We start from the raw sequence: 21,195 nt of genomic DNA on the forward strand, positions 1-21,195 counted from the left end.
TGATTAGCACTTGTAACTAAGATTTTGCAGACCACATGCTGCCCTGAATAATATTTGTGCCACCCATTTTGTCTTCAAATTACTGCTTTAGTAACACCTATATAATCCCACTGAAAATGTTGTGGTTTGTCCAGGTGTAAAAAAAGGCACAATTTAGCCTGAAGAATTTTTCTGATCTGTAGTCATGTGTGAAAAGGAAATATTCCATGTTGACTTCAGATCTGTGGTTGAGTTTGTAGGGCTACTTGTTGAAAAGAACCTTATTTTGTAAAAAGAGCAAATTTTAAATGGGATTATTGAGACACAATGAACGTGGAACCTCACAATGCCATTTTTCAGAGAAGTACAGAGGTAAAATCCAGAATCCAGTTTAAGTTTCATTTAAATTTCATTCAAATTTCATTCAATGACACTGAAAACAAGGGTAACTCTGGACATTTGCTTGTAAAAAGTAAACCTTAGGACACTTAGAGACAATATATGGAAGAGGGCAGCTCTTAAAGATAAAAAGAAAGCATTGGTCATTGTCTGTGTTCATTATTAAACAGCATATACTTATTGGCAGCTATATTTAAGATTCCCATAGACAAGATTGCTCTGTTTTCTGTGGTTTATAATTCTGAAAATATAAACCATTCATGTCAATTGAAACCATTTCTTCAAGAGGAAGTTTTTTGGGAAAATTTCATCTAAAATAGTTCACAATTTCTGAGAATGTGGTTAGGGGAAATTATACGCTTAACTTTGTAAATAAAAATCTTATAGCTGTTTCACACATGCTCAGGAGAGACTTGTTAGAGTTTGGAACTAAATTATCTGAAAATTGTGTCTGCACTGGGCATACTCCATCCCCTCACAGCTCCCATGTCTGACCTGATTGTGAATGCACCATTCCCACCACATGACTGAACATGCTTCATCCAAGGGCTGCAGGGACAAAGCAGGACTTTCTCTACAATAGCTCTTTTTGAAGCCACCATGATGCCAGGCACAAGAACTGAGAGCAAGGAGACTTTCTCTTCTGTGTTCTCAGTGCTCCTCCTGATTATAAACAGGTAGCATAGAGGAGGAGCTGATTGACTGGAATGTAAAAGGATGAGGAATTGGGAATAGGGGGGAGGAAGAAACACAGGGCAGGGGCACAGGGAAAAGAGCTTGGGAATTAGGAGCAGGAAGTGGGGGCAAAGGCATGAGCAGAGGGGGCAGATGATGGCATATGGGTGACAGGAACAAGAGGAGAAAGATGGGCAGGAGCAGAGGGAAGGGGAGAGGACATGAGCCATGGATGTGGGAAGGATAGCAGCAGAGGTTCTGTGGGAGAAAAGTATGCGAGCACATAATTAAAGACTATACCATAAACATATGCACAAGGGAGGGAGGAAATTAAAATTGCACAGATAACCTTAATTTAAGCATCTCCTAACTTTCGAGTACTTGACTTAGGAACCTTACCTCACTTTTGGCACCTTAGAGACTAACAAATTTATTACAGCATAAGCTTTCGTGAGCTACAGCTTACTTCATCGGATGCATTTGGTGGAAAAGTTTTTTGGTTATGTACCTGAGTGCATAATAGCTAGGGCAACAATTACACAATCCCTTCCAGTTGGAAATTGCCTCTTTAAAATCAGGAGTATCCTTTGTTTAGTCACACCCTGGCACATCTGCCTTTTGAAAGGTTGATCCCTTCAAGAGCTAAATCACAGATTAGAATAAGAGATGACCTCTGGAATTTAACCTCTTATTTGCTGTGTTTTCAGTGGTTTCTCCCTATAAAACAAGACAGAGGCAATGCAGTAATTTGTTTCAATGGTTATGAAAAATAAATTGACTGAAAATGATATCACCCATAGATTAGACCAGGAGGCAAGGCTTTTTATTCCTCACTCTAGCAGCTGCTTATTAGAGAACCAGAATGATATTGTATTTGTTGTGGTGCTGTGTCTAAGTGCACAGCAAATCCATTATTCATATCTTCGCAAGCTCATAAAGCCATTGAAATAGTGCAGCATGCCTCCTTAAGACCGCCACCCACTCAAAATCCATTTCATTTGGACAAATAATGAAACTCCCGCTCTGAAGAAAACCAATTTGAAAACACACTGAAATTCATTTTACTCACTTTAATATTTATGTGCTTATATTTATTGTGTTTCAGCCATTTTGTACTGTTTTCAAAAGTATTTGCTAATTTCATAGATTGAAAGCAATGTCAGTCAATTTTAAAACGAGAAAGAAAATCAAGTCAAAAGAGGACCAGGGTACTAATGATGTGTATAACGGCTCTATACCAAGCAGATCAAACTGAACCATTAATAAGCTGTATAGCTATTGTTGGGGGAACCCCAACAATATACATATCTTCATGTTAACTTACAATAGCACAGCATTGGTTCCAAACTCTGTATGTTAGTACTGCATAATATTGACACAGATTGGAACTTAGCATTTTAGCCTATAACCTTCCCCTATAAGGATGAATAGACTCTGCCTTAGAGGTGCTATGGTGATATGAATGAAAAGGGCATCTCTTCCAAAGAAAGAAGAAGTGCCACTAACACTCAGCGGCAGCCGCATAGCTTGGATTTGACATGCTGCAGTATTTTTATCTGACTGTGCCTTTGATTCAGTCATTTTCTTGTATGTATCAATAGGAATAATTGAATGATCTCCAATGGAATTATGTTAATACCTTGTGCGTGGTTTTCGGTGGGTTGCGCATTTGGATGAGGAGTTCAGTGAATGCAAATTACTGTACAGTTTCTTAGGTGCATATTGAGAAATCTGAATTACTCAGATTGCACACTAATCTTCTTGTCTATGTGGGGGTGGGGTGATATGAAAATTTCCACGCCATCCTGTTGTATCAAGAATCTAGGAATCTGGGGGAATGAAATAGCAGATTAGGTCTGTCTTTCCCCCACACATAACCAATAACTTCCCTTCCTCACTATTGTGCAGGGCCAGCCTATGGATTGTTGGGAAGGTTAGTGAGCTGATTTTTCAGGAATACGTCCTTTTGTGTAAAAAAATCGTGTGTGGGGGGGGCGTGGGGGTTGTCTTTGTTCCTTTCCCTGGCGTTGGACTATATAACTGAAGTCCAGCTGCTTGTTCCTGTCCATAGGGATAAAACAGTTAACATTTCACAAGGGAGAAGGATAGAATCTTGCATTTAATACAAGTGAGTTGAGGCAGTACTTCATGGAGCCCAAGGTCAACTTTAACAGAGGCCTCAGGAGAGCTCCCTCCAACTCATCAGTGGGGAGAGCCTTTTCCTCTTCAACTATAAATTCTGCTAAATCATGCCAAATTCTTGTAAGAAAGATGTTGCAAATATATTTTTCAACTGGGCCAGACACCCACAATTTAATACAGACTAAGGGCTGGATTTTCAAAAGTTCCTAAGGGAGTTCTTGAAAGCCAATAGGAGTTAGGTACCTATGAACTATTGAAAATCCCGCTAGGTGTTTATCTGCATGTTTAGTATCCTAAATACTTTTTACAATCTGGCCCCTAACTAGAGCTCGTTGGGAGTTTTTCAACAAAACTTTTTAATTTTTAGACTGAAAACTTGCAATTTGTCAAAACTGAAAATATTTGCAAAACGCTGTTGGGTTCAAGACCCAACTTGAAAAACTTTTGTTGAAGAAGTACTGAAATTGCTAAAATGCCCTGTTTTGAGAGAAAAGGCAAATTCATGGAGAAACTGACCAACATGGACTTTGTCAGCCATTTAGCCAGAGGGGTGAAATTATAGGGAACTTGCTAAGATTTATTCTGGTTTGGGAATCTGTTTGGGCTGACAGATGTATGCTGTTTTACAGTTTTCTTCTTGGATCCAATAACTGATGGAAACATTTTGTAAATCTAAAAATAAATACCAGCTCATAGAAGAGAACAGGAGCTATAACAGAAGCATCCATTCAACCAGCTTTATAGTGATTCAGTCTGCTGGAAATAAAGTATAGGAAAGATTGAACATTAAATCTAGAAAGTGAACTTTCCTGGATATTTTATTTGAAAAACTAAAACACAAAACTGTGCCTGCAGCAGTGTGTCTGGACAAGGCAGGCCTAAAGTAAGCTTAAGGATACTAAAAAAAAAAAAAAAAAAAAAAAAAAAAAGTCACTTGGGAAGCCATCTGATCCCTCAAAGTACAAGTCAAGGAAGCTTTCCTCTTTATGCTGTTGCCTTGTAGCAACCAGCAACAATATCAACTTGGATGGATTAAGAGGAAAACCTGGGTTTAGTCATCCAAGACAAATCAGAAAAAAGCAAAAGTTTTACCTATATAAAGGGCGTGCTAGAGACCAGAACAAAAAGCAGCTTCAGTACAAGCCTCCTAAGAAATGCTTATCAAAATGTGACATCAATTCAGTGCTGATTTCAGCTGATACGTTATTTGAAGATAAGCCCACTGTCCTCAGGGAAAAAAGGAAAGGAGGACTTGTGGCACCTTAGAGACTAACAAATTTGAGCATAAGCTTTCGTGAGCTACAGCTCACTTCATCGGATGCAACTGTAGCTCACGTCAGCTTATGCTCAAATAAATTTGTTAGTCTCCAAGGTGCCACAAGTACTCCTTTTCTTTTTGCGAATACAGACTTACACGGCTGCTACTCTGAAACCTGTCCTCAGGGAGTGAGGCATATAATTTATTCTTTTGCTACAGAGCTGCTGGGCAGAAAACATGGTCGTACTAGTACTGCAGTGTTTCACGATGGTTTAATTACATGTTTTGCATCTATTTGTGGTTATTTTTAACTACTTAAGTGGCACCCCCAGTTTCCTTGATGGGGGGATAGGAGAGGGTTGCTTCATAAAATAAAGCCAAGATTTTCAAAAGTGGCTAGTTATTTCAGGTACCTCCGTCATTGAAGAGGTGTGATTTTCAGAAAGTGCTCAACCCCGACCCTCTGAAAATCAGACCCCTTTCAGGTATGGGCCCCCAAAATGACTAGTCATTGTGAAAATCTTTTGCCTATTATTAATAATATGTTTCCATTCATAATACACAATGACGCACAAATAAGGTATCCACTTTAGCAAACATTTTTGGCCTGGTTGTGAGAAGTGCTGAGTACTGGCAGATGCTGATGACTTAAGCTGGAGGTGGGAATGCTCAACTCCTCTGACAGTCAAGCTCTTTCTCTATGGATATTTTAAAGCAAGCTGAGCAAATACAGAGGCCAGCTTAGTCGATATTTTTAAAGAAAGTGAAATATCCATCTAAATCTGGTGTGAAAAATGTGTAGTATGTTCTAAGCCTTTTTATCTCATGGGGTATTGTCATTGAACAAGCTAAGGCATTTTTGAAGTATTTCTTCTCTCCTCCCCCACCAAAAATAAATGACAGTCCTGGAAACGTAAGTCCTATCATCTGTTCTACATCAGAATAGATACAAGTTGCTATACAACAGCCCAGGCTTTCCCAGTCTGCCTTGCCAATGTGCCTCAGGAATAGGTGTGAAAAACTAGCTGTCTCCCTTCATTATGATCATTCACTCTGTTGGCTTTCTGTTGACACTATCAATACAGGTGCTAATTACTGTGGTTGTTTTCCGTCTGGCTCCTATGAGGGGCTGTGCACTATGACCCAGATCCAACAAAGCACTTAAGCACATACTTAACTTTAAATCCTTGATTAGTCCCCCAATCCGCATGCATGAAGTTCAGCACCCCCATAAGGATCTTGTCTATAAGCAGATTTTGCACTGGTTCAGCTATATAGATTTAGAAATCAGCCTAGCTCACCAACATGGATGCAATTACAACAATACAAAGCTGCTTTTACTGCATTCAAACTAGGGATTCTGCCAATTTAGTTTCAGAGTAGCAGCCGTGTTAGTCTGTATTCACAAAAAGAAAAGAAGTACTTGTGGCACCTTAGAGACTAACAAATTTATTTGAGCATAAGCTTTCGTGAGCTACAGCTCACTTCATCGGATGCATTCAGTGGAAAATACAGTGGGGAGATTTATATATACACACAGAGAACATGAAATAATGGGTATTACCATACATACTGTAAGGAAAATGATCACTTAAGATGAGCTATTACCAGCAGGTAGGGAGGGTGGGGGGAAGGAAGAAAACCTTTTGTGGTGATAATCAAGGTGGGCCATTTCCAGCAGTTGACAAGAACGTCTGAGGAACAGTGGAGGTGGGGGTGGGGAATAACATGGGGAAATAGTTTTATGTTGTGTAATGACCCATCCACTCCCAGTCTCTATTCAAGCCTAAGTTAATTGTATCCAGTTTGCAAATTAATTCCAATTCAGCAGTCTTTCGTTGGAGTCTGGTTTTGAAGGTTTTTTTGTTGAAGGATAGCCACTCTCAGGTCTGTAATCGAGTGACCAGAGAGATTGAAGTGTTCTGCAACTGGTTTTTGAATGCTATAATTCCTGGACACTATGGTGCTAATAAGCGATGGTCACATAAACGCTACCCTATACTGGAAACCTACTGACCACTATTCCTACCTACAGGCCTCTAGCTTTCACCCAGATCACACCACATGATCCATTATCTACAGCCAAGCTCTACGATACCAGCAGGTAGGGAGGGTGGAGCAAATGCGGTTGTAATAGCTCATCTTAAGTGATCACTCTCCTTACAGTGTGTATGGTAATACCCACTGTTTCATGTTCTCTGTGTGTGTGTATATAAATCTCCCCACTGTATTTTCCACTGAATGCATCCGATGAAGTGAGCTGTAGCTCACAAAAGCTTATGCTCAAATAAATTTGTTAGTCTCTAAGGTGCCACAAGTACTCCTTTTCTTTTTGCCAATTTAGTTATATCAGAATAAAATCACACTCTGAATCGAAAGAATTAAATCAGTATCGAAACTATGTGTAGACTAGCCCTAAGTCTCTGCAAGACTGGAGCTTTAATTTTGTTCTTTTATTTTAACAGACCTTTTATCTTTTCTCCTTTTAAAACCAGAAAAGCCTTTATCTGAAACCAAAAATAATCTAAATAATAATACTTACCACTTTACATAGCGCTCTACATGTTCAAAGCAGTGTAAAATAATTATCTGACTAATCCTTCATTAGGATAATTAGCAAAAGCCTAATTATTAATTTTTCAAATCATTACAGAACAGGTGACAAAGATTATAATCATATACTGTTAGGCTTCTTTACACTCTCCTGTTAAAGCCTAATTAGAGTAATGCCAGGATATATACTTTAGTCACATGAAACAAGTCAAATAATAGTATCTATCAGAAATTATTTTCAGTATTTACCAAAATAAGTCCTGATTCTGAGGACTATTTAAAACACATCATATGGAAAATAAAGAATTTCACATTTTTTTCAATCTTCTTTTTCTAGGTGTCTCCAGTAGGTACTAGTAGAAGTCTTTTGTGTTAGAAAACACAACAGCCACTACCATAGTGCAGTCTAGACAGAAACAAGCTCAGCAATCAGAAGAGTGGAATGTAGGGGTCCTCATTGCATCTTAGGATAGCCAGAACCATCAGGGAGCCAAGTGCATGTGCAACACCATAGCAACCAGTGTTTTTTCACTGATGCCTCTTGGTAGATTGAGCAGTCTTCTTACTGGGTGTCCACCCAATGCTGGAAATTTCCACAAACCAAATCAGTTATATAGTTTCCACTAATATACATATAATGGCACCCCTCTAAAAGTCTGTTATTATATTTTTCTCCCCACAAAATTACTTGTGTACACTAAGAAATATTGACAGGTTTCAGAGTAGCAGCCGTGTTAGTCTGTATTCGCAAAGACACACCCCTGGAGGCCCGACCTGGGGTATTCTATCTGCTACCCAAGATCCATAAACCTGGAAATCCTGGACGCCCCATCATCTCAGGCATTGGCACCCTGACAGCAGGATTGTCTGGCTATCTAGACTCCCTCCTCAGACCCTTCGTTACCAGCACTCCCAGCTATCTTCGAGACACCACTGACTTCCTGAGGAAACTACAGTCCATTGGTGATCTTCCTAAAAACACCATCCTGGCCACTATGGATGTAGAAGCCTCTACACCAACATTCCACACAAAGATGGACTACAAGCCGTCAGGAACAGTATCCCCGATACTGTCACGGCTAACCTGGTGGCTGAACTTTGTGACTTTGTCCTCACCCATAACTATTTCACATTTGGGGACAATGTATACCTTCAAATCAGCGGCACTGCGATGGGTACCCGCATGGCCCCACAGTATGCCAACATTTTTATGGCTGACTTAGAACAACGCTTCCTCAGCTCTCGTCCCCTAATGCCCCTACTCTATTTGCACTACATTGATGACATCTTCATCATCTGGACCCATGGAAAAGAAGCTCTTGAGGAATTCCACCATGATTTCAACAATTTCCATCCCACCATCAACCTCAGCCTGGACCAGTCCACACAAGAGATCCACTTCCTGGACACTACGGTGCTAATAAGCAATGGTCACATAAACACCACCCTATATCGGAAACCTACTGACCGCTATTCCTACCTACATGCCTCTAGCTTTCATCCAGATCATACCACTCGATCCATTGTCTACAGCCAAGCGCTACGATATAACCGCATTTGCTCCAACCCCTCAGACAGAGACAAACACCTACAAGATCTCTATCATGCATTCCTACAACTACAATACCCACCTGCTGAAGTGAAGAAACAGATTAACAGAGCCAGAAGAGTACCCAGAAGTCACCTACTACAGGACAGGCCCAACAAAGAAAATAACAGAACGTCACTAGCCATCACCTTCAGCCCCCAACTAAAACCTCTCCAACGCATCATCAAGGATCTACAACCTATCCTGAAGGACGACCCATCACTCTCACAGATCTTGGGAGACAGGTCAGTCCTTGCTTACAGACAGCCCCCCAATCTGAAGCAAATACTCACCAGCAACCACACACCACACAACAGAACCACTAACCCAGGAACCTATTCTTGCAACAAAGCCCGTTGCCAACTCTGTCCACATATCTATTCAGGGGATACCATCATAGGGCCTAATCACATCAGCCACACTATCAGAGGCTCGTTCACCTGCGCATCTACCAATGCCATCATGTGCCAGCAATGCCCCTCTGCCATGTACATTGGCCAAACTGGACAGTCTCTACGTAAAAGAATGAATGGACACAAATCAGACGTCAAGAATTATAACATTCAAAAACCAGTTGGAGAACACTTCAATCTCTCTGGTCACTCGATCACAGACCTAAGAGTGGCTATACTTCAACAAAAAAGCTTCAAAAACAGATTCCAACGAGAGACTGCTGAATTGGAATTAATTTGCAAACTGGATACAATTAACTTAGGCTTGAATAGAGACTGGGAATGGATGAGTCATTACACAAAGTAAAACTATTTCCCCATGGTATTTCTCCCTCCCACCCCACCCCCCACTGTTCCTCTGATATTCTTGTTAACTGCTGGCATTAGCCTACCTTGCTTGTCACCATGAAAGGTTTTCCCCTTTCCCCCCTCCCCCCGCTGCTGGTGATGGTTTATCTTAAGTGATCACTCTCCTTACAGTGTGTATGATAAACCCATTGTTTCATGTTCTCTCTGTGTGTGTGTGTGTGTATATAAATCTCTCCTCTGCTTTTTCCACCAAATGCATCCGATGAAGTGAGCTGTAGCTCACGAAAGCTTATGCTCGAATAAATTTGTTAGTCTCTAAGGTGCCACGGGTACTCCTTTTCTTTTTACTAAGAAATATTGTGTGCCTTCTCTTTTAATTCTTGCAATAATATAATTCCTGTCTTAAAATTGTAATCAGCTGAGAAACAAGCTTTTCAGTCTTGGAGGTAAGGCATAGGCTTTTGGTGCTTCTATCCTCCATCACTTATAGAATCCTTGTTTCCAGAGCTGGGAGTATTTTTATGTTCTCCAGTCTCATCTCAGAATATTGTTCTGACTAGAGAGTTGCTTTCTCCCAATTAATTGTAAGTTTGAAATCTGCTGAAGACAGGGCATTTGGTGAACATATCTGCAGATATTTGTTTTCAATTTGAATCCTTCCTGAACCATCAGATATCACTAAGGGACACAAACAAGGCGCTACCATCCCTATCTATCCTGGGCCGCTCTTTGTGTGTTCTCTATGCCATTTAGTCCCATAAGTTTTCCCTCTCTGAGTAATGTTCAATGGAGGCATTTTTTCAAATTACAGAAATGCAACAAGATAACTTTTAGACCAGGAAAAACATACCAGGAACAAAGATCCCGGCAGGTCCAAGACTAACCTAAACCTAACTAAATTTCCAAGACTAACCTCCAGCATCACAATTAGATTATTTTCCTGTTCTTTTTGAATGTTTCTGTTGAGCAGTGCGTTAAACTCAAATTACAGGTTTCAGAGTAGCAGCCGTGTTAGTCTGTATCCGCAAAAAAGAAAAGGAGTACTTGTGGCACCTTAGAGACTAACACATTTATTTGAGCCTAAGCTTTCATGAGCTATGTCCGATGAAGTGAGCTGTAGCTCATGAAAGCTTATGCTCAAATAAATGTGTTAGTCTCTACGGTGCCACAAGTACTCCTTTTCTTTAAACTCAAATGTTGCTCATGGCCTGAGCTGCTCTCTACAGGTAGGTATGGGCCCCCATATGGAGAATGGGATACTATGTGGTCAGAAGGATTTGCCTGCATAGTGTTCATTGCAAGGGCAGAGCCAAAATAGCATTTTGCATTCCTTCTTCTAGTACTGTGATAGCTGTTAGCCAACAGCTAACATATTGCCAGAACTGCTATGACTCCATTGGTTATGTTGGCACCAGATTAAATTGTTGCATAAACAAATAGCTTGCTCTTGCTTCCATTCAAATCAATGGGAGTTTTGCCATTGACTTCACTGTGATCCAGGGTAGGGCCAATTATGTTTTTTGTCATGGCAAGACTCTTTATAACTTGGTGTCAATGAATAGCTGTCATGTTAAATTCAGCTCCATTCAAAATACAGGAAAAGTATGTTTGCCAAGTTTCTGAGAAGAAAACTGCCTATCAGCATAAATTAAAATGCTGCAGCAAGACCAAAATGTAAGCGGTTAAAATTGACTGTTATCTTTTTAACGAAAGGAGAAGCAGTTTGAACTTTGAGAATGGAGATGTCAGTTAAATTATGAGACTCATCAATTTTCATTTTTCTCAAGGAGGTATAACAGAAGAATATAATGATAGTTTATTGCTGACTTGTGAAGTTGCTGAGTCAGAGGAAGTGTGTTTATTTATATACCTAGAAAATATTAATAAAACACCATACCATCTTGTGGGTATTTTCCCCTTGTTGTTTCTAGCAGTTAAGCCTTGGCTTTGATATTAGCAGGCTAAAGAGGAAGGGATGTGGGGAAGAGTGGAGAATTTTTAACGTATCAGTCAAGTCTGTACTGCTTCAGGGGTCGGTTTCTTTTTACATGCACAGTTTGTTGTGTACTGGACTGAGGGTTTGGACTGCCAATCTCCTATGGTGATAAACTAAGGCCCAGTCCAGCTCCCCCTGAAAGCAATGTCAAAACTTGCATTACCTTCAGTGGGAGCAGGATTGGGTTGCTGCTCTGATGTAGCCAATCTCCAGCCACTGCTTGGCTTACTTCCATGAGTAGTCACACTGAGCTCAATGGGATTGCTGATGTGAATAATGGGAGATTTGGCACTTAATCTTAATTTTATCCACCAGTATGGTTTAAAAGTGTACAGTGAGAAAATTTAGCCTTTGAATCAGGCAACATAATTGCAGTTGTGAGGCTTAATGACTTTAGGCTAGACTCTGCAAATTGATCCGTGCAGGTAGACCCCCCTGAACCAGCACTGAAGTCAGGGGACTGCCCACACAGATCCATTTGCACAGTGCCACTGATGTTTGTCCAGGATTTTGTAGATGAAAATACTCTAAATTCCGAGTATTATTAATATCTGTTATTTATACAACCTGTATAAATAAACCCCTATCTGATCTTCATTCTATTTCTAAGTGCATGTAAATTTACATTAGGGAAGAGAATTTCTGTATGTTTACAAAAATAATAATAAGCACCTATGACTCCAGCACTTTTCTTCTTCAAAATACTGTACAAACATTAATTACACAGAGACTGTAAACTGAGTTTTCAGAATTAGAGGATAACTTCATTTTATTGAAGGGAGGTAATGAAAGAATATCTGGTATTGAGCTGAATGGCTCATATTGGCAGTATCATACACATCTGTACCTTGTCTAAGACAAATATGCTTTAGAGGGGATATGTCCCCACTCATCAATGTCTTATGAAACCCTGGTTATGTTAGTGAAATAATGGGTCAAGAAAAAAAATCATTGTTATAAGTGATGGTAGGCACTTTTTACTGAAATACTAGTAGTTTTATATTCTTGACATGAATAATCGGATGTGTCATATGTGAAGCTACCTAGAAATAAAATAGAGGTAATAAAATAGAAAGACGTGATAGGATGTATTTATAACATCATAAAACAAACTGGCATTTTAATGTCTCAAGCCAGCCCATTTGCTATACTTCTTTTTTGATCTTGGCCCAAAAGGTTCTGTGCCTGAGTTAAACATGTTTTGGAGATAAAGTCACATAGTGGGTAACTGATAGGGTATGTTTCTGTTGATAGTATTCTCCTTTTAACTGGTCCCATTCTATCAGCTTAACAGGGTTGAGATTGGTGTGTGATTTTACAAAACTTTCACAGAACTATTCTGTGTAGATTATTTGTTAATCACTTTATGGTGCAAATTTCCCACATGTTTTTAGTTGATAGCAAAGGCAGTTCAGATGGTAGGATGTTATATGATAGATATGAAGAAGGAGTTTAGTGTTATTTTCCATTTTATGATTTGAGAAAACAATTGATAAGAAAGATGCTGCTGTTTGAGGCATACTGTTTTAGCACGTTACTTAAGTGCCTTTTTTGAATCAAGGCCTAATATGCCATTGGAATAAGATAAGTTGCACTTTGTATTATTACATGATTAAAGTTGTGTTGGTGCTTCATTATCTTTTTTTTTCAATTGTTATCTTGAAAGGCCCCATTTTAAGATTAATTATTCCATTTTTTTATCATTTCTTTAATTTAAAAATCTGGTGCAGTTGATTCTGTTTTTAAAAGGGACACACCTTCAGTTGCCAGCCTGTGTGGATTAATTAGCGTGAGCATAACCATCAGCTGATCCCTTTACACCTAATACCCTACAGCTAGGGTTATTGCTATTTTCAAAAAGAGACCATGGGAACTTTCTGCTCTGAGCAGCAAATCCAGAATGGTGGCTGCACGTAGGTGTAGTGTAATTATCTGGCATGCACAGTCTATGGCTCAGTAGACTTTTAAACTGACAACCCTGAGTCTGTAAGGTGATAGCTGACAAAGTAGCAAGGTGTTGGAGATGGTTTGTCCTCTTTAGTTTAAGTGGACAAAGAGCTAATAAAGTACCTCCAGCTGCCTGCTTAGCAATTTTTACTAAGTGGAATTTGAACACTACCACAATTGCCAAGCCCAAATATTCAATAATCATGAGTCAGGACCTCCCAGCAAATCAACGTTTTTTAAAAAATTAATAAATTTGGGATTATTTCCTTTTGCTTTATGTTCTTTAAGGTACACTGGGGTCATATTTGCATTCTGTTCTCTGCTAACATGAGGGCTAAAAATGTACTTTAAAAAAATGAAAGCTGAGATACTCATGTATTCATATGACTCCAGTGGCTCGGGCTTTAAGGAAATTGTCAGGTTGGTACAAATACCTAACCTACTAGGAATAGGTGGTTTCCTCTATTTTCTGAGCTACTCAAAAATTTCTGAACCACCTAAGCCCACCTATAATGAGTGTTTGTTTTACAAAGAAAGGATTCTGTTCTTTGTTTCATCAGGCTGTCTCTGGAGTAACTCGTTTTAAAACACTGGAGTTTCTCTGGATTTACTCCCATGTCAAAAGTGTAGAATCTGGCCCATTGTGTACAAAATGTGCTAGAATCACTGGTGGTATATTGCTGGTATATTGCTTCTGACTAAGTTTTCCTTTGCCACAGTAAAACATCTAGATAAAAGTTTTCCCTTCCAACTAGAAGGGAGCTTGTATGCAAGAAATGCAGTCTCATTTAAATTATATCTCAGCTGGAAAGGAAGATGAGTTTTTTCTATATAGCAGTCAGAGATTCTCAGAAATATCAGTCAGTCAGTTACTAGAGTGGTAAATTAAATCTGGAGCATGAGAGAGAGAGCTCTCTCATCACTACACATTGGTATGGAGGTTGCAGAGAGAAAGAGAGAGAGCTGTATCAAGCCTAAGTGTTTATGTGCTTGATGGAAATGTACAACTCATTTCCTTCCCTTCCATTGCTGTTATTGTCCATCACTTTAGTCCATTTTCACCTTGTTCAGGGATTCTGAATGGGACCTTCCTGCTATGGCACCTAATTAATCTCTCACAAGTCTGTTCTTGCAGCCAGTCTGCCTGGGATGCCCCTATTTTAGGCCTTATGAACTCAAGGACAATACTCTTCCTCCCCCTCTCCACCTCTCTGTTATGCTGTCCCATTCCACTAACAGATAAGATGTAGTTTTCAGCTACTTTTTTGGGAAGAGTGTGATATAAATCCTCTTATTATTCTACTGTACAGAAGTATATCTCCCAAAGTGGTTTTGTGCACGCTCGCTCTCTCTCTCTCTCCTTTCTTCTTCTAATGGAACATAATGTTACATTAAGATATAAACTGGCCAAAATTTTCAAAAGTTCCAGATGGGCATTCAACATCACCAGTCAACACCTTACATGGCTCTAAGAGAAAGTGCTGAGTACCCATCATCTGAAAATCAGTTCCCCTTCAGGCATATCAGATTGGGCACCCGAAAATCACTAGTCACTTTTGAAAACGGAGATGTACATATGCCCACATGCATGTATGTATATCTGTCCTGATGGTTAAAGCAGTGTGACCATGGGGAATATAAAATATAATAATATATATCAAACAATCATGAACATCAGACAAACTGTGCAGTAATCTCTAAAAGCCAGGAAGCTACATGTATGATATAAACAGATTCTTTAACTTGGATCTTTGTTACAAAATAACACATACTATACTATAAATACTATAAAAATATATAGTATTATGTAATATCTATATTAGAATAATATGTACAATATATAGTGTATTTGAAATGAATTTCCTGGGTAAAATTTCCATTTTGGAAGCAGCTACACACACACACCTACACCCTTCTTCAAAGACAATATTGATCTTCAGATGTGAAGTAACATACATTTTAGTCTGGAAAATGGAAAGGAGTCTTAAGTAAGTCTGGGAACTCGCTTTTCTCTGGCAGATCAGTGCGAGACTCTGGCAAGCCTCTTTAAGCTCTAGTGGTCTGCATCTGATCTCCAATGTTTTTAGTACAAAAAAACCCTGCAACAGCTCTATGAGTCTTCTGGCATCATGCAGGAATGGGAAAAAAAACACAACATCTTTAATTCCCTCTGCTAACAGCCTCCTAAAGAGAAAACTGTAAGAAATTTGGTCTTTTCCAGTTGAGCCCCCACAGTAATCTAATTTGCCAGCCCAATGTATTCAGTGGCCAGCTCAGAACTGGTGTGTTTTTAGCTATCAGACCAAATATGCAATGAATAAAATACTGAACTAACACTGCAAATTACAATGGGCAGTGGTGGGTTGCTGCTTTCTGTTTGTTTGTTTATCTGCCCCTCTTTATTTGAGGCACTAGGAGGACATACAGGACAGAATTGATCTCATTACTAATTGTAAAATTCTGTGTGGGGTTTTGGCAGTGTAAGTTAATCCTTTTAAAATCTTACATAGTAACAAAAAGTTGGAAACTGGCTTGACAAGTAAGTAAGGATGCAACAACTCGATGTGGGCAAAAAGGAATTGTGCTTTGGGGTTTTCATAAGCTCATTATCCTCCCCATCCAAACTGTTCCAGAAGCAAGGGTGAATTCTGGAAACCCCAAAATTCCAGAGCAGAGAAGAGCTGGTTAAATGTTTTTGGTTTGGCCTCATCTATGCTTACAATTCTAATATCCCCTTCCCATGCCATTCTCCTGACCATCACCAATCCAAATGTCAATCATTGATAAAGCAAAGTAAATAAAAAAATAAAATAAAATCAGTATTTTGAACAGGCCTTGCACTTCTGAACTGAGACACTTATTTCACAGAATCATAGAAATTTAGGGCTGGAAGGGACCTCAAGAGATCATTGAGTCCTGTCCCCTGTGCTGAGGCAGGACTAAGTAAACCTAGACTATCACTGACAGGTGTTTGTCCAACCTGTTCTTAAAAACTTTCAGTGATGGAGATTCCACAACCTCCCTTGGAAGCCTGTTCCAGAGCCAGCTATCCTGATAGCCAGAAAGTTTTTCCTAATATCTAACCTAAAATCTCTTTTGCTGCAGATTAAGTTCATTACCAGTTGTCCTTCCTTTAGTGGACATGGAGAACAATTGATCATAGTCCTTGTGGCAAATTGCTGGCACTACTTTGATGGGTCTCACACTTTCTCTTCTTGGGGAGGGCTCAGGGCACTATTTCTCATCCCCGAACTGGGGTATTAACTGCCCCACTAGTGTCCTAGAGGAGGGGAGTGGAGAGAGGGACCTGGGCCTGCCCTCTACTCCAGGTCCCAGCCCAGGGGCCCTAGGGATAGCAGTAAACTGGGCTACTTCCCTCTCCTGCCCTTCAGCTTGTAGGGCTTCCTGCCCTCTTTCTGCACAAACCAGATGTTCCTTTACCTAGGGTCTTGCCCACCACAGCACTTCTCCAAACTCTCCTCTGCTTCCCTCCAAACTGCTCTCTGCTCCAACACCAACCCACTCTGCTTCAACTCCTTCCCTTGTCTGATTGAAGTGGGGGGGCGGGGGGGCATTAATCAGGTGACTGGCTTCAGGTGCTCTAATTGGCTTCAGCTGCTTTAATTAATCTATAGCAAACTTTCTTCCCTCTACAGCGAATAAGGCTCCCTTCTAACACTCTCCTGCTGCCCTCTGGCCATGCTGTATCACAATCCTCTTTACAACAGCCATTAACATATTTGATGATGGTTATCAGTTTCCCCTCAGTCTTCTTTTCTCAAGACTCAACATGTTTTTTAACATTTTGTCATTGTCTAGCCATAGTTTGTATAAATGCTCTCTGGAGTATTAGTAAGGTAGTAACTTATTTCACTGTCTTTTGATAGGTTTCAGAGTAGCAGCCGTGTTAGTCTGTATTACTTGTGGCACCTTAGAGACTAACAAATTTATTAGAGCATAAGCTTTCGTGAGCTACAGCTCACTTCATATGTCTTTTGATATTTATTCTTTCTCTCCTATGCAGTGGGTACTGCTCAATCTTTCAAAAGTTCAAATAACTCTACAGAAAGCATAGGGAACCTTTTGATGATGGTTGTTTTAGCCTGTGCAATAAACTTTCCCCTGTGTACTAACTTCTCTGAAAATAGTAACTGAGACAATTAACTCCATTTGAAATCTGATTCTCTTTTCCTGCCATTGTCTTCTAGACTGCTGATTCTCTTTAATGGCAAGAGTTATATTTCTGTCATTGTTTTCTTTTATAGTGAGAGATGCAGATACACACTGCGTGGACATAAGGATTCGGTCAATAGTATAGAGTTTCTTCCATTCTCCAACACCATTCTCACCAGCTCTGCAGACAAGACCCTATCTCTCTGGGATGCCAGAACAGTGAGTAATATGTGGTTTTGAACTCTTTCCGAATATATGGAAGTTAGTGGCACTGTGCAAATACAATGGTTGATTAATGAAAAGAAGAGTGAAAGCTGGTGCAGAAAATCAACAAGTGTGTTGTCAGGGGACTTGGTAGTAGTATACAGAGCCTTTCATCTTCAGATATTATATACTGACCAAAAAGTTATCACCATGTAACAGCTCTTTGAGGGACCTCTGAAATGTGTTTTTCATCTAAGTACATTTGCTGATACGCAGATATCAACATCACAGGAAAAATGGTCACTGTTAGCGTTAATTGTTGTCCTTATTGGCATTCTTAGTAGAAAGGCTGAGGGATGAATCCCAGCCTTATAACTGCCCCTGCAGAATGGAGTTGAGAACAATGGTAAGACTGTGTGTGGAAGACTGCCCTGCTACAGCGATGGTATATTTATTCTGCAAATAGAACAGTTGTCAGTGAGCTCTGTATGGTACCTTTCATAAGCATTAAAATTGACTTTAAATTATTTATAAAGAAAATGGCAGTGAAAAATGGTTGGGGGGTGAGGAGGAATAGGAGGACATAGGGGTAAGGCCAGTAGAGGTAAGGTCTAGTTTTCTTTTAGGAAGGAGCCTTCATAAATCCCAATGTGACCTCTTGGTTATGGCATTTCTCTCAAGAAAGGGAATATCTCCACTGGGGTACTGGCTGAAAATATACATCTCTCCATCATTGTCCCTGCCCACTTTTCCTAGGTGAATAAATGCCTGGAATGATAGGCATTCACACAGTAGTATACATTACAGAATGATGCATGATGCTTGGTACATACAACCTCTTGATCTCTGTTGCTTTCAATCAACACACAATTTAAATGTCTAATCTAATTGATAAAGAATGTAATAAAAAAGTTCACTTAGGATAAAATAAGAGGGACAGATCTCCATCTCCCATGGTAATACCGAAAGGATTAGACCAAAAAGCAGAGAGAACATTCATCACCATGGTATTCCTCCTACACTGTGGGAATTCTCAACTAGCCTGTTGAACTGGTGTCAAGGTTCTTTCCCCACTCTGAACTCTAGGATACAGATGTGAGGACCTGCATGAAAACCTCCTAAGCTTACTTTTACCAGCTTAGGTTAAAACTTCCCCAAGGTACAAACTGTTTTACCCTCTGCCCTTGGACTTCCACTGCCACCACCAAACGCCTGGGTTTATTTTTGAGAAAGCATTGTTTGGAAACGTCTTTCCCCCAAAATCCTCCTCAAAACCTTGCACGCCCCTGCCTGGGGAAGGCTTGATAAAAATCCTCACCAATTTCCATAGGTGACCACAGACCCAAACCCTTGGCTCTTAAGAACAATGAAAGAAAGCATTCAATTTCTTACAAGAAGAATTTTAATATAAGAAAAGGTAAAAAGAATCACCTCTGTAAAATCAGGATGGTAAATACCTTACAGGGTAATTAGATTCAAAACATAGACAATCCCTCTAGGCAAAACCTTAAGTTACAAGAAAGACACAAAGACAAGAATATTCATTCTATTCAGCATAGTCTAATTTCTCAGCCATTTAAAGAAATCGTAATCTAACGCATATCTAGCTAGATTACTTACTAAGTTCTAAGACTCCATTCCTGTTCTGTCCCCAGCAAAAGCATCACAGATAGACCCTTTGTTTCTCCCTCCCTCCAGCTTTGAAAGTATCTTGTCTCCTCATTGGTCATTGTGGTCAGGTGCCAGCGAGGTTATCTTAGCTTCTTAACCCTTTACAGGTGAAAGGATTTTTCCTCTGGCCAGGAGGGATTTTAAAGGTGTTTACCCTTCCCTTTATATTTATGACAACTGGTATTATGGCCCCTTTGCACTACTCTAGCAGCATAAAGCAACCAAAATATCAAATATACACAGAATATGGAAGATCATGTTGGTATGAAAAGTAATTATAAAAGTAATGTGGGGGAGAACTATGTGAAGGAGGGAGAAAAAGTCATTGCTGTAATAGTTATGCAAATGTTAGATGTGAGAGAGAAGTTCTCGTGAAGGGGACAGTGGAATACTCTGAAGTTAATTAGGCACTTTCTATTTATGGATCATAGAAACAGGATAGAAGTCATTTAATAAGAATCATGAACATTAAACACAACAAGTTAAAATGAAGTCAATCAAACTCATTGTTCTTAGATATGGAAATTAGTTTCTGAGGAAGTTTGGCAGAAGAATGAAGAATTCAAAAAGAGAGTGAATATTGAAATACAAAAATAAAGTTAAAACTTAACTTTAAAAAAAAAGAACTTTGTTTATATTAAAATATTTTTTTACCATAACTTAATGCCTAACACATTATCACCGAAATCTCACCAATATTGCTTTTTTCACTAACAAAATGAGAATCAGGACATTTATTTATTCATGAACAAAATGGAAATAAGGACAACCTAGGAAATTACAGACCACACAGCTTAACTTCAGTGCCCAGAAAGTTAATGGAGCAAATAATTAAGCAATCAATTTACAGACACCTAGAAGATAAGAAGGTGATAAGTAACAGTCAGCATGGATTTGTCAAGAACAAATCGTGTCAAACCAACCTAATGGCTTTCTTTGACAAGGTAACAAGCCTTGTGGGTGGGGGGAAGCAGTAGATGTGGTATATCTTGACTTTAGTAAGGCTTTTGATACTTTCCCACATGACTGTCTCATAAACAAACTAAGGAAATATTATCTAGATGGAGCTACTATAGGATGGGTGCATAACTGATTAGAAAACCATTCCCAGAGAGTAGTTATCAGTAGTTCAGAGTCAAGATGGAAGGGCATAACAAGTGCGGTCCCACAGGGATCAGTTCTGGATCCAGTTCTGTTCAATATCGTCAAGATTTAGCTAATAGCATAGAAAGTACACATATAAAGATTGCTGACAATATGTAGCTGGGAGGGATTGCAAGTGCTTGGGAGGATAGGACTGTAATTTAAAATGATCTGGACAAACTGGAGAAATGGTCTAAAGTAAATAGGATGAAATTCAATAAGGACAAATGCAAAGTACTCCATTTAGGAAGGAACAATCAGTTGCACACATACAAAATGGGAAATGACTGCCTAGGATGGAGTACTGCAGAAAGGGATCTGGGGGTCAGAGTGGATCACAAGCTAAATATGAGGCAAAAGTGTAACACTGTTGTAAAGAAAGCAAACATTCTTGGCTGCATTAGTAGGAGTGTTGTGAACAAGACACAAGAAGTAATTCTTCCATTCTACTCCGCACTGACTAGACCTCAACTGGAGTATTGTGTTCTGGGCACCACATTTTAGGAAAGATGGAGACAAACTGGAGAATGTCCAGAGAAGAGTAGCAAAAATTATTAAAGGTCTAGAAAACATGACCTATGACAGAAAATTGAAAAAAAACCTGGGTTTGTTTAGTCGGGAGAAGAGAAGACTGAGGGGGGACATGATAACAGTTTTCAAGTACATAAAAGGTTGTTATAAAGAAGAGGGAGGGAACTTGTTCTCA

General features: G+C 39.5%; 1 protein-coding gene across 5 annotated transcripts in view; it reads left to right on the plus strand.

The window, feature by feature from the left end:
• Nucleotides 1-21,195, plus strand: part of SPAG16 (sperm associated antigen 16) — a 723,462-nt gene that overhangs the window by 466,488 nt on the left and 235,779 nt on the right. For all 5 annotated transcript variants that reach the window (XM_043505701.1, XM_043505700.1, XM_038422547.2 and 2 more), the window contains one exon: nt 17,564-17,690. In XM_043505701.1, coding sequence (XP_043361636.1) covers nt 17,564-17,690 — 127 coding nt within the window. The remainder of the gene's footprint in view (nt 1-17,563; nt 17,691-21,195) is intronic.

This window comes from Dermochelys coriacea, chromosome 11 (genome assembly GCF_009764565.3).
Source record: "Dermochelys coriacea isolate rDerCor1 chromosome 11, rDerCor1.pri.v4, whole genome shotgun sequence".
In the NCBI taxonomy this organism is placed as follows: Eukaryota; Metazoa; Chordata; order Testudines; family Dermochelyidae; genus Dermochelys; species Dermochelys coriacea.